Raw genomic sequence first — 14,985 nt, 5'->3', positions numbered from 1 at the left:
CGTGAGTGTCGCTAGTATCCAATCTACGAAGTATATCATAACAACGCTAACGCTAACGCGCTAACGCTAACGCGCTAACGCTAATAGTAGTATATTAAAAAAAAAGTATTCTACAAAGGTTTGAGCCTCGCGCGCGTATAACGGATATAGAGGACTGAACATTTGATAAAAAAAAATCAATTTTGAAGCATATTCGGAAGATACCTTGAGTTGATAGTAAGTTTTCAAGAAAATGTTGGGGGTTCGTGAGCATTCCTGACAGCATCAGATTGCGGGGCTGCTAGTGTAATAGGATGCTTTGTTGATTGTTCATAAACTCTTGATTGCTTGTAATACTTATGAATATTTTAGGTGGACTAAAAAGCGAACTAAGAGGTGGATGCCTGAGCTTTTCCACATTTATATCGCTGTGAAGCAACTGTAAACTCTAGAGAGAATTTATATCTGTAGCTGTAACCATTTCGATTTTGTTTGTTAACCTGGTTAAAATGTCATATTTAATTATCTTAAAAATAAATCGTCCAGCTCAAATCTTTGTAGGGGTAAGAGGTGGGACCATAATCATCATGCATCATTGCCTCAGGAAATGCCGATGGCAACGACTGGGATTGAACCCAGGTCTTTTGGAGTGAGATGCAGTCACGCTTACCCCAGCACCACTGGTGCCGCTAAAATGAATTAATTGAAAGCAGGATTAGTTTTCCATTTGATTCAAAAGTGCAACATTAGGCTCTCTGTTTTGATGTGTTGGCCGTTAATCCATACTAAATTATGTCAACTGGAGCATCCACAAAAAGTTTTTTTATAACCGTGAATTTCATTTTTTAATTTCATCTCCAGCTTTACTCCGGTAAGTCATCATCAATTCAGTTCTAATGATATCACCATCATTTATATTCCACCTGTGTAATTTGTGAATCTTAGTCAAGAGGCAAAAGCATCGAACAACAATTACTACAAATTGATTTCCGTAACAAAACAACAACATATATAGTACAATCACATCCACGGTCCATAAAATACCCAAAGCCATGCAAAAAAAAAACAATCCGTGCCACCTGACCTATAAGGTAACTTTCCCAGCTTTCCCAGCAATCCAGTCTTTCTTGCCAAGCGGCTGCAATCCCCGCAGAACCTGCCCTCGCTAATGGCACCTCATAACTGCACTTATCACCATAACACAAAATTACATTCCAAATTATAATCTTATAAATAACGTCGCCCAGCATCCGCACTCCAGCGTCCACTGCACCGGGGGGTGTGCTTCTCACTTTTGCCTGCACCATCCAGCCAGCAGGGTTCTGCGGAGTGATAAAATCTCATTCACCGCAGCCTGCGCCGGCCGTGTGCTTCCCCCATAGGCTGAATAATACAGAAGTATGCCGGCGAAAAAACAGTGGGTGGAGGGAGAGAAAAAAAAACTGCACACCGCAGCGCATCGTAGCAGGCTGAGCTTCTTTATAATAACCACCGCCAAGCCAAGCAAGCGTTCAAAGCGCTCGCTTCTTGGAGCAACGGGAGTGGTGAAAATAGTTGTGCAAATAGCTATCGGGGGCTTTCTCCTCCTGTCATCGCACGGGGCTTCCCTGCCCTGGCCAACAGCAGCAGTCGAGAACAGGTAGAAGGGCTAATTTAATGTACTTTCCTTTTTACTCCCCTTGCGTCTTTCTTTTATGATAAATAGTGAAAACGGTTCAAAGGAATAAGTGAGAGGAAGACTTACATGTTCAGCGCCCGGTCGTTGGAACCGCTCTGGCTCTGGGTGTTGTCATGGCGCCGCTCCTTGGCCACGATGCCCATCAGCTTCATCCACGGGTTGTTCTGGGTCCCGTGACCCATCCCACCGCTTTGCCACATCGTCATCTTGGCTGTTTGTGGTGTTCTTCGTCGCTTTCTTCGAACTCACTGAATAGATGATTTATTATTTTTCTTCTTCGGGTTATTCGATTTAACAAAAAAAAAAAACTATATCGCGGTTTTCTTATTTAAAACTACTTGGTGTGAGATATTATTATTTCACTTTATCTGGGTCTCCTTCGTTGAACGGAGCTGACCGATTGGGACATTTGTAATAATCACTATCTAGAATTTGATTTCGGTTAACTACTTTCTACTGAAGCTTGGCTAGACGGAGTTGTGACAGCAGGTGGAGGTAAAGCGATAGCGGTAGTAGAACAAGAAGTAGTAGAACGAGAAATGTTCCAACTCGGGTCGTCCGGACATGCTTTGAAGGATTTTCGCACTCGGCTTGTACTTGTTGTAGATAATTTCCCAAATTGGATTTCAACTATCACCATTTTCTTCACCCACGCTCCACAGCTGGGTACTGAAACGATTCATCGGGGGATGATTCGCGCCGTTGTTTGTGTCAAAAACAGCCCCGCAAACTGCTGATTTTTTTTTTTTGTTATGTTGCGCTTGCCATGCAGTAGTCGTTTGCGCTCGCTGCAATTTTGTTTCACTTCCGGACCGTCGTCATAGTCCCGCACCGGCAACGCCAGCTGTGATTCGCGGCGGGAATGACGGTTGTTACACTTTGTTGTTGGATCCTTTCCGACTCAACTTCACACACAAAACACACCTACACTACGGTCTTGCTCTTCTCTTGGAGTAACTGCTGTTCGTTCCTTCCTCGAGGTTCTGCATTCGTTACTATTCAATCAATCAAATCAGACTTTATGATTGGTTTTGAGCTTTTTTTTTCTTCGCCGTCCGTTCGGTCGTTTCGAGTTAGACGCTTCTGCAACCTTCCAAATACGTGCATTCGACGAAAGGTTTAGGTGAGGAAGGAAGCTTCCAACAAGCTGTTTACTGCCTAGATCTTTTCTTTATGTTAGCGATATCTATCTGTTGGCGTTAGCACTCCTCTACTTCAATATCGGTAAATCGGAAATTCTAAATATACGTAGCGAAATATCAAATGTAATAGAAAAAAAATCACTCTTCAACGGCGCGCGTATTTCATTCTCTTGGCGTTTGGTTGCTTGTGCATATATGAATATGTTTCCTTTCCTTTCTTCTCGCTTTTATGATATGCTATTTACGTGTATTGTTGTGTGAAGGATTTCTCACGAATAGCAGACTTAACCTCTAGCGCTTATTCCTATGCGAATAAGTATTTCGAAAAAGCTCACGATTATTATTGAAAACTGGACCCGCCTTCCGTCTCCGAGTCCAGTTCCTAATTCACCGAAATTACTCCCACGAACTGTTCTCACTCCGTCGACGCATATCGACGCAGCATTTGTATTGAATGTGTACGTTCACTTCGCTTTCTCGAGTGTTTATTTTTGTTTTGGCTACTGGGATACGCTGTTTTCACTTGCCACTTTCTCAAACGGCCACTCACCGCCGGTAATGTAATAATATCCAGTTCAATTCACACCGACCGACGGGCCGATCGACCTACACGCACGTTTTCTTCCCCCGCACGTCTACTCACGCGACGAGATGCTCTCAACTGGCAAAGTAGGCGCTCGAAATGTATGTTTTGATTTTTCCCTCCTCGCACCGATCGCAGTAGTTCAGATCCAGGTCCAAGTCACCGCTGCCGTCGTTTTCGACGTCGTCGTCGTCGTCGTTTTCGTCGTCTTCGTCGTCATGTAATCCGGGCAGCAACGCTTCTCTCAGCTGGTGGAAAAATCTGTAACGTGTCGAAGAGGAAAAAAAATGCCGACATTCAGAAAGAGAATAAAAACCTTAGAAGAGCTCCCAACATATGTGTGTAACGATTGGCGTCATTTCCCCATCCCCCGCTTCCCCCATCTAGCGACACGAAAAATTGTACGCGCCGGTGTGTAGGTGTATTGTGCGAAACAACGAAATCGATAAAACGAGAGTTTAAAAGCGCTAATTAATGAAGCGCTATATATTTCACTGCCACCCCTTTTCCCTTGCCCCACAGAGTCTCAATGCCGTTCAGCCGATTGAAGCAGCCAATTTATAGGTAGGTAGGTAGGTATGTAGCCACAGGCAAGCAGCAAACCTCTTGGAAACGGATTTCCTGCTTCCACCGCTGTTGGCAACCGAGCGAATCCACCCCTTTCGACTGCGACTTCAACTCCGATCCAAGCAACCGAGCCGTGTGTTGTTTTAAACTTTCCCAACTACTTCAGTCAGTCTACACCTACCTCCCTACTAGATCTATATGATAGCAGGCGGAGGAAAATTGCGGTCGTAATACTGGTCGGTCGCTTATCATCGTTCGTCGTTGGCTGAAATTCAAAGATTTTTATCGACTGCGGGAAGGGGGCGATAAGGAGCTGGCGAGGAAGGAGGGGGCGGTTAGGACCGGAGGATTAATGGATTGCTAAAATTTGCAACGCGGTAAAGTGATGAAAGCAAAATGGCCAGCAAAGTTTGCGTGTTTCAAGAAGCGAACCGAGGGGAAATGGTGTCATTTTGCGATCGCCAGCGCCGTCCCCGTTGCTACCAACTGCAGCCAGAGGAAAGAACTTTTCCGAAGATTTTCTTTGGAATTTGTTGGATGAATTTTGGTGGCTAAAACATGTTTGAGAAAACGGAACAGCAGGTTCTACGAAAAGACAAGCACAAGTTTAACCGCTTCAAAGTTCCTGTACAGAAGAAGATGCTAGCTTTCCGTAGGAAAACTGATAAAAAGCAGACATTGATTAAAATTTTGCAAATTTTCGTTTTCAGTGCGCTGAGTTTAGTAAATTATCTCCAGGACGTGGTGTCGCTTAAGCAAACACGAATTATTTTCGACTACGTAACTACACACCTAGAAAAAATCATGTAAATTTAGGTGCTTTGAAACTGACATATACGAGCTTCAAATTTGACATAAAATTGAGCTATAAAAGTCGTGAAATTCAGCTCATGCACTCAGCTCGGAGCACATGACAAGTTTGTTTGAATCTCATTTCATGTCAAAGATGGATTCCGTCATATGTGGAAGGTTGTTGACCTTCTCCGTTTTACATGAAACTTTGTCTAATTGTTTGTTATGGGCACATTTTTCCGGAATTTTTTTTTTCAAAATGGCGTATTTGATTTTTTTCAAAAAAAAATGCAAATTTAAGCAAGCATTAAAAAATAATAATTTTAATCCTAAATATCGCAAAATGTCCTTGTCCAATTTTTGATTTTTTATGATAAGCTCGAGATAAATGCAAACTTCTGGATTGTAAAAACTATGGACACTTAAAAATTGACAAAAATTGTAGAACAAGACCTTTTGGTGAAAAATTAAAACTGTTCGTTAAAAGTTTAAGATTAAAAAAAATATTTTGTGAGTAGAAATTTGGACATTTTGAGATCTTTGGGATTTAAATATATCTTTGGATGTTTTAACTAAAAATATGTTCTGTTTATTTTTCCCTGAAAGAAATTTTTCTCTACAACTTTTACTCACGCAGATCTCACTGCGTCCTAGCAAGAAGTACGGTCGACTTGTTTCGCGCTCCGTTGTTTTGGAAGTTTTCTTGGTATTCGTTTGATATAAATTATCAGTTTTTTCTCACTAAGTGACTCCTGGCATAGTTCCCGGTAAATTGATCGAAAAGTGAGTTTTTTTTAGTAGAAAGTGCCATTTTCGGAACGATTAATCCGTGCTAATGGTATTTCGCAAACCAATTTGGGCATCATCGTTGCGTGGTCACGCATACGCGCTCACGTATCATCATCATTGAGTGTGAGCACCCGTTTCTACATCTACATCGTTCATCAATCATCGTGCGCCTGTGTGCGCTGAGTACCGAGCCTCGATCAAGTGCACCACAACGAAGGTCATCCACGCAGCTCGTCTCTTCCAGCCATCTGTGTAAACGCCTACACATATAACGCTCGGTGGTAGAAGTATAGAATTATCAGATAAGTTTTTGTTTTTTTTGTTTCTTTTCCTCCTCCATTAGTTAAATTTTCATTTTGTATTTCTGTGTTTGTAGTGTTTTCTGTGTATTGTGTCTGTGCGTTCAGTGGGAGAGCGTTTTGCGCTCCCACTAGTTGAACAAAATGGATGTTTTGTCAGAAGACGACATGGATGACCATTCATCTCAGAAAAATGATGATGTCATCCATGGTTCGTCGTCTCAGTCTGACAATGGGCAGGCTGAGAAAAGCTCCAGATTGCGGGCCTACCCGAATGACTCGACTGGCCCATGGGTTGTCTATTTTCAGCCCAAAAACAAACCCTTGAATGTTGTTCAGATATCTGATGATCTGACAAAGCGATTCTCTGCCGTGACCGAAATAACGAAGGTTAGGCACAACAAACTTCGTGTGACCGTCGCTAACCTGAAACAGGCCAATGAAATTGCTGTTTCCCAGTTTTTCACACTGGAATATAGGGTGTACATTCCAGCTTCTGATGTGGAGATCGAAGGCGTGGTCACTGAGGCGAGCCTGAACCCCGAGATACTGGAGAAGCAAGCGGTTGGCCGATTCAAGAACCCCTTGCTTCCTCCGGTAAAGATACTGGCCGTTCATAGAATGAAGTCAGTATCGCTCAGCGAGGGTAAAAAGAGTTTTACCCCCACAGACTCGTTTCGGGTGACCTTTTCTGGATCTGCCCTTCCTCAATACATCGAGCTGGGAAAACTTCGTCTTCCTGTGCGGTTGTTTGTACCTCGGGTCATGAACTGCCAGAATTGTAAGCGGTTGGGACATACGGCCTCCCACTGCGGCAACAAGGCACGCTGCTCCACATGCGGGGAGAAGCATGAAGATGGCGCCTGCGCAGCTACTGCACCAAAATGCGTGTACTGCAACGGAACTCCTCCTCATGCTCTCTCGTCGTGACCGGCGTACAAACAGCTCGGGGACAAAATGAAACGCTCCCTTAAGGAACGTTCCAGGCGATCTTTTGCAGAAATGCTTAAGACAGCCACGCCATCGACCAATGACAAAAAACCCTTTTCTCTTTTGTCAGATGACGAGACTGACTCTGAATTGGCTGAGGAGGGAACTTCTTTCAGTTTTCCGGAAGGTTCTGCACGGAAACGAAAGCGCATCCGTTCGCGGATTGTTGCAAATAAAGAACCCCAAATCAGCTTGCCCAAATCAAGGAGTGGTGGAAAAAAGGAGACTTCTACTCCTCCTGGATTCCGCAGAACTGACTATACCCAGGATTTTCCACCTCTTCCGGGGACATCCAAAACCCCTGATGCCCCAATTTTAAGAACAGAAACCCCTTCTTCATCTGGGTTCTCATTTGATGACATTGTGGACGGTATTCTCAAATACCTCAACATTTCTGATCCTCTGAAAAGCATTGTCCTCACATTGCTTCCCACTGTGAAATCCTTCTTGAAGCAATTGACTTCAAAATGGCCCCTTCTTGCAGCTAACATCTCCTTCGATGGATAATTTTCCAAACGAGGTCGGGGATTTGATCACTGTTCTACAGTGGAATTGTCGAAGCCTTATTCCGAAATTAGATTCGTTCAAGTATTTAGTCCATAACAATAATTGCGATGCATTTGCCCTCTGTGATCAGAAATTGATCTCCCTTTTTATGTTATAAATGATCAAAGATTATTCGATTGGATCGTGAGGATTCACGTGGAGGAGGGGTACTTTTGGGGATCAAAAAGTGCCATTCCTTCTATAGAGTGAATCTTCCCGAATTTCCCGGTATTGAAGTTGTCGCATGTCAGGCTACCATTAAAGGTAAGAGCCTTTGTATTGCTTCTGTATATATTGCTCCTAGAGTATCTGTTAATCGCAAACAACTTTTCGACATATGTGCGGTACTTCCCGCTCCATGGTTGATCATGGGAGATTTTAACTCCCACGGTACAGGCTGGGGGGAACTGTACGATGACAACCGTTCTACTTTGATTTATGATCTCTGCGACAACTTCAACATGACAATACTTAACAATGGAGAAGTAACACGTTTGGCTGGTCCATCCTCTAATGGTAGCAGATTAGACCTCACCTTTTGCTCCAATTCACTATCGTTGGATTGCACTTGGCATGTAATCCAGGATCCGCACGGTAGTGATCATTTGCCGATCAAAATTTCGATTGCCAGTGGGTTCAACTCGTCAGAATCCGTTAACGTCGCGTATGATCTAACCCGTAACATCGATTGGACTAAGTTCCAATCCGCGATAGACGATACAGTATCGTCAGTGGAAGAGCTTCCGCCGTTGGAGGAATATAATTTCCTCTCTAATCTCATCGTCGACAGCGCACTTCAAGCTCAAACACGACCGGTGCCGCGATCGTCAATCCGTAAGAAAACACCATCGCTCTGGTGGGATCAACAATGCACGGAGGTTTACCGTAAAAAGTCCGACGCGTTTAAACTTTTTCGGAAACGCGGAATACGCGAGCATTTCGACGCATACACATCTCTTGAACGCGAACTCAAGAGCCTCATCAAGGCCAAAAAACGGGGTTACTGGCGGCAGTTTGTAGACGGATTGTCGCGCGAAACGTCTATGAATACGCTTTGGAGTACGGCGCGAAGAATGCGTAACCGGTCTACTAACAACGAAAGCGAGGAATGCTCGGATCAATGAATTCTTGAATTCGCGCGAAAAGTGTGTCCAGATTCCGTGCCGTCGCAGTTGATTCCTCACGAAACCGCGAATTCGGTAGACGAAATCAGTCAGCCTTTTTCAATGGTCGAACTTTCACTCGCTCTCCTTTCGTGTGGCAATTCTGCCCCGGGATCTGATAGAATCAAGTTCAACTTGCTGAAAAACCTCCCAGACGTCGCTAAGAGGCGCATGTTGAACTTGTACAATCAGTTCTTGGAGCTCAATATTGTTCCCGACGATTGGAGACGAGTAAGGGTGATAGCCATTAAAAAGCCTGATAAACCCGCGTCGGATCACAATTCGTATCGGCCCATCGTGATGCTGTCGTGTATTCGGAAATTGATGGAGAAAATGATCCTTTTTCGCCTCGACAAATGGGTTGAGACGAACCACCTTCTTTCAGATACTCAATTTGGTTTCCGTAGGGGTAAGGGAACGAACGACTGTCTCGCGTTGCTTTCCTCGGAAATTCAGTTAGCTTTTGCTAAGAAAGAGCAAATGGCTTCTGTGTTCTTGGATATCAAGGGGGCTTTTGATTCAGTATCCGTTGAAGTTCTTTCAGAGAAACTCCACGTTTGTGGATTGTCTCCATTAATTAATATTTTTTTGTACAATTTGCTGTCAGAAAAACATATGAGCTTTTCTCATGGAAACTCTACAGCTTTTCGATTTAGCTACATGGGTCTCCCCCAAGGCTCATGTTTAAGCCCCCTTTTGTACAATTTCTACGTTAGAGAAATTGATGTCTGTCTTAGTGACAATTGCACGTTGAGACAACTTGCAGATGACGGCGTAGTGTCTATCACAGGGCCAAAAGAGGTTGACCTGCAAGGACCCTTACAGGATACCTTGGACCATTTGTCTACTTGGGCTATTCAGCTAGGTATCGAATTCTCCACGGAGAAAACTGAGTTGGTCGTTTTTTCTAGGAAGCATAGCCCAGCACAACCGAAGCTTCAACTTTTGGGTAAACCGATCACTCATTCCATGTCTTTTAAATATCTCGGGGTCTGGTTCGATTCCAAATGCACCTGGAGATCCCACATTGAGTATTTGAGACGAAAATGCCAACTAAGGATCAATTTCCTTCGATCAATTACCGGAACGTGGTGGGGAGCCCATCCACAAGATCTTCTGACGTTGTACCGGACAACGATTTTATCGGTTCTAGAATATGGTAGTTTTTGTTTCCAGTCGGCAGCTAAAACGCACATCATCAAGCTGGAACGGATCCAGTATCGTTGTCTTCGTATCGCGTTAGGATGCATGCACTCGACTCATACTATGAGTCTCGAAGTGCTGGCGGGCATGTTGCCATTATCCGTCCGTTTTTTCAGAGTTATCTCTGAGGCTCCTCACCCGTTGTGAAGTAATGAACCCACTGGTGATCGAAAACTTTGAAAAGCTTCTGGAGCTAAATCCTCAAACATGTTTTATGACATTGTACTACCTATATTTAACACAGGATGTCAGCCCTTTAAGAAATATTCCCAATCGTGTAGTCTTCTCCGATTTCGGCAATTCAGTGAATTTTGATTTATCTATGACGCAGGAAATCCGCGGAATTCCAGAGCATCATCGTCCTATGATTGCTCCGTCATTATACGCTGCAAAGTTTGGCCATGTTGATTCTGCAAGAACGTTTTTCACAGATGGATCTCTAATAGAGAAGTCCGCTGGTTTTGGTGTATTTAATGAATTTCATAGCGCCTCTCGAAAACTTGAAGCTCCTTGTTCTGTGTATGTGGCTGAACTGGCAGCAATTCACTACACTTTGGAAACTATTGCTTCACTTCTTCCAGCCCACTACTTTATTTTTACGGATAGTCTCAGTTCTGTCGAGGCTATCCGTTCCATTAGGCCGGTAAAGCACTTCTCGTATTTTCTCTTGAAAATACGAGAACTGCTTAGTGCTTTATCCGTGCGCTCTTTCATCATCACCTTCGCGTGGGTCCCTTCGCATTGCTCAATTTTGGGCAATGAGAAGGCGGATTCACTTGCGAGGGTGGGCGCTATGGAAGGCGACATTTATGATCGACAGATCGCCTATAGTGAATTTTTCTCTATTTATCGTCAGCAGTCGCTCGTTAGCTGGCAACATCAATGGAGTGAAGGGAGCTTGGGACGATGGCTACATTCAATTATCCCTAAGGTGTCGAAGTTTGCATGGTTCAAAGGGTTGGACTTGAGTCGAGACTTCATACGCGTGATGTCTCGTCTCATGTCCAATCACTATTGTCTAAACGCTCACTTGTTCCGTGTGGGATTGGGAGACAGCAATCTCTGTGAATGTGGACAAGGTTACCAGGACGCTGATCACATCCTTTGGTCTTGTGCGGAGTATCGTGGAGTCAGATCACATTTTTATGATTCCCTACGGGCTCGAGGTAGACAACCTAATGTTCCAGTTCGGGATATTTTGGCTAGACGCGATCTGGAGTTTATGAAACTCGTATATGTTTACTTTAAGGATATTAACCTTAGATTGTAAGTTTGATTAACCTTGTGTTTAGTTTGTATTTTGTACGTGTGGGTTTTTTTTTCAATGTTTGTTTTCAAGATGAATAGAAATAATTTCATGCTTTAGGATTAATTAAATAGTTGTATCGTAGATCACATTTCAAACCTCCTTCTTCCCTTTTCCCATCAAAAAAATGTAAATCTCCACTAACCTCGAGACAACCGCGAGTACTCGGTCCAGTTCCTTTAACTTTAAATTTAAGACAGTAATAATGTATAAAGGGTGATACGGTCAAAATTTGGTCAAGGGAAAACGCGTGTAAATCGGTGAAATCGTTTATTTAAAAAATCAAATTAAATTTCTTTTTCAAGTTCAATTAGTATAAAATTCAGGAAAAATATTCAGTTAGGCTTCCGCTTTTCCAAATCCGAATTGCCGGGCCTTACGCTTGACCCCTGCCATCAGATTTTGTACAGCCACCTTGTCCACCTTCTTCGCCGCAGAAAGCCAGTTTGCCTTGAACTGCTGCTCGCCCTTAGCAGTTTTTTTGGTCTTCTTTAGGTTCCGCTTGACAATAGCCCAGTATTTCTCAATTGGGCGGAGCTCTGGCGTGTTGGGAGGGTTCTTGTCCTTGGGAACCACCTGCACGTTGTTGGCGGCGTACCACTCCATGGCCTTTTTACCGTAATGGCAAGATGCCAAATCCGGCCAAAACAGTACGGAACAACCGTGTTTCTTCAGGAAAGGCAGCAGACGTTTATTCAAACACTCTTTCACGTAAATTTCTTGGTTGACAGTCCCGGAAGCTATGAAAATGCTGCTTTTCAAGCCACAGGTACAGATGGCTTGCCAAACCAGATATTTCTTTGCGAACTTTGACAGTTTCATGTGCTTGAAAACATCTGCTACCTTTCCCCTTCCTTTTGCCGTATAAAACTCCTGTCCCGGAAGCTGCTTGTAGTCGGCTTTGACGTAGGTTTCGTCGTCCATTACCACGCAGTCAAACTTCGTCAGCATCGTCGTGTACAGCCTCCGGGATCGCGCTTTGGCCGTCGTATTTTGTTTATCATCGCGATTTGGAGTCACTACCTTCTTGTAAGTCGATAGTCCGGCTCGTTTTTTGGCTCGATGCACGGTTGTAGACGATACACCCAGCTTATTTGCGGCATCTCGGAGAGAGAGGTTAGGGTTTCCCTTGAAACTACCGGCAACTCTCTTTGTCGTCTCAGCGGCTTCCGGTTTTCAATTTCCCCCCGATCCAGACTTCCTGGCTGTCGACAAACGTTCCCCAAACACTTTAATTACATTTGTAACGGTTGATTTGGCAACTTTTAGCGATTTTGCCAACTTTGCGTGCGAGTAGCTCGGATTTTCGCGATGCGCGAGCAAAATTTTGATACGCTGCTCTTCTTGCTTGGACGGCATTTTGACAACTGAAGAGTGAATTCCAAAATCAAAATAGGAGCAACATTCTACACACACACACCTTCAAAATGAGGGGTGTTCAGGTTTTTTAAATGCAAAATTGAAAGAAATACGTCAAGTTGATATTGACCAAATTTTGACCGTATCACCCTTTATGTCAAATGTTAGTGACTACAAGCGTCAAGATCGCTGGTACTATCTGGTCTCGGTGAATAATAGTTTAATTCGGGTGTAATTAACGCTAATTACTAGTTACAAGTAGTGAACAGTGTAGTTCATAGTGATTTCCACGGAAATACACTGGAATTTTGAACGAATGAATTAAGTATCCACCGAAATAACTAGTTGAAAAATGGGAATCCTCATGGCAGTGCATTCCTTTGTGCGATATAAAGCTCGAAATGGCAAGATAGTATGCAGCCGCATCCATTATGGAAGTGTGATTACTCATTATTATCATTGACGATACAATCAGTCCTCACATCCACTACCGTGCGCTTTGGAAAGCAATATTTGGTTTATTAGGGTAGGAAAAGAAAACTGTGTGGTGAATAAAAATGTGTTCATCGGAGGGAGAGAAAATCGAATCAAGTGCACGCAATTGAAACTTGAGAGAAGGGAAACTCTATTTTAATATTATTAACTAGCTATTAAAGAATATTAATAGAAAGGTGGGGCAAAAGTTCGTTTTGTAGTTTTTTCAACACAGCCTACCGTGAAATTGGCAACACTGGCATGGATTAGTAAGTGTTTTGACAGCTTCCCTTCAGATGTAAACATTGCTTGTTTAGATTGCGTGTGGTCGGAATAATGAGGTAACATTGTTTTTTCTCAAGCAAAATGTAATATTTTTGTTTATGGCAAACGTGTTTTAGTAAACAAAACTGCAGATTTTGTAAAAGTGTACCTGTGCCTTGTTTAAGCAGTACCAATAACTTAAAGATGTGATACAATTTACAAAATATTTTCATAACTCTGCACGATTTGGTGTAAACTTCAAGAATGCGTAGTCGGGCAAAAGTTCGAATCACTAGTGGGGCAAAAGTTCGAGTCAGAACAATTATGCATTTGTATTCTAAAGGACTTACAAACGAAAATCGGAGCAGAAGGTGTGCTTTTCCGATATGCTGGAAATCGCCCAGCAAAGGCTTGCTAATGGCGAATCCAAATGCGCTATTGCCAAAAATTTCGGAATTACGGAAGCTGCATTGCGCCAAAGACTGAAGAAGGTAAATTTATGTAAGTTGTTAACGGCAAATCGTAGTTTAATTTGTTGTGTTTCCTTTTTAGGGCTACGGTGCGCAAAAACTAGGTCGGTTTAGATCAATCTTTACCGAAGAGCAAGAAAAAGAACTAGCGGGACATTGCAAGCCTCTCGATGACTCCTTCTACGGATTATCGCTGATGGATCTCCGAAGAGCAGTTTTTCAGTACGCCGAGGCAAACAAGGTCGCACATGGATTTCATCCGAAATCCAAGATAGCTGGTAAAGAATGGACGCTTTCTTTCATGCGTAGACACAGCTTGTCGCTGCGAACTCCCCAACAAACCAGTCTTGCTACTGTGTTACCTGACTTATAACGAATATACGTTGTATACGAGTACCCCGAATACAACGTATAGTTCGTCTAATTTTACATTGCAAATGCTATGCAAAATTAGACGAGTCATACGTTGTATTCGGGGTACTCGTATACAACGTATATTCGTTATAAGTCAGGTAACACAGTAGGATGATGGGTTTCAACAATATGGATGAAACAGGAATGTCCAAAGTGCCCAACAATGTCCCGAAAGTCGTATCTACATCCGGAAAGAAAGCGGTTGGGAAAATAAGCTCGGCTGAGAGAGGACAGCTGATCACAGCGGCATGCGCGATAAGTGCTGTTGGGAACTACTTGCCACCGGTCCTGATCTTCAAGAAAAAGCGCCAAAAGCCGGAGCTACTCAACGGGGCACCTCCAGGAACGGAAATGTTCGTCTCTGATACAGGATGCATAAACTCGGATGTTGGGGCCTCCCTTAGCTCAGTCGGCAAAGGCGCAGCTACAAAGCAAGACCATGCTGGAGGTGGCTGGGTTCGATTCCCGGTCCGGTCTAGCAATTTTTCGGGTTGGAAAATTTCTCGACTTCCCTGGGCATAGAAGTATGATTGGACTTGCCACACAATTATACCAATGCAAAAATGGTGCAGACATCGAAAGCTCTCAATTAATAACTGTGGAAGTGCATCTAGAACACTAAGTTGAGAGCACGCTATAAGTTAATATGCGATATGCAATAAAAAGTTGCTTGAAATGCGAAGAAGAAGAATAATAAGAAGAAGAAGAAACTCTGGTCTTTTCTTCCAAAGGACACAGCATTTTCAGAAACACACCAACGCAACGAAGGAGAACCCGGTCTTGCTCATTTCGGACAATCACAGCACGCATCAATCGTTGGAAACAGTTTTCTACTGTCGAGAAAATGGGATTATGCTGCTGTCTATCCCACCACACAGTAGCCACAAAGTCCAACCGTTGGATCGTTGTTTCTTTCAGGCCTTCAAGACCAAATATGCTGAAGCTTGTAATCATTGGCTTGTGTCTC

General features: G+C 43.3%; 1 protein-coding gene across 1 annotated transcript in view; it reads right to left on the bottom strand.

The window, feature by feature from the left end:
• The window catches only part of shaker (Potassium voltage-gated channel protein Shaker), a 621,792-nt gene that overhangs the window by 531,964 nt on the left and 74,843 nt on the right, over positions 1 to 14,985 (bottom strand). Inside the window, exon 2 of the mRNA XM_065219307.1 lies at positions 1,724 to 3,643. Coding sequence (XP_065075379.1) covers positions 1,724 to 1,863 — 140 coding nt within the window. The 5' untranslated portion in view covers positions 1,864 to 3,643. The remainder of the gene's footprint in view (positions 1 to 1,723; positions 3,644 to 14,985) is intronic.

This window comes from Ochlerotatus camptorhynchus, unplaced genomic scaffold, assembly GCF_037179485.1.
Source record: "Ochlerotatus camptorhynchus isolate MF236.1 unplaced genomic scaffold, CSIRO-AGI_Acam_v1.1 ptg000102l, whole genome shotgun sequence".
NCBI lineage: Eukaryota > Metazoa > Arthropoda > Insecta > Diptera > Culicidae > Ochlerotatus > Ochlerotatus camptorhynchus.
The sequence above is the reverse complement of the archived record's forward strand: the minus strand, read 5'-3'. Positions and strand labels throughout refer to the sequence as shown.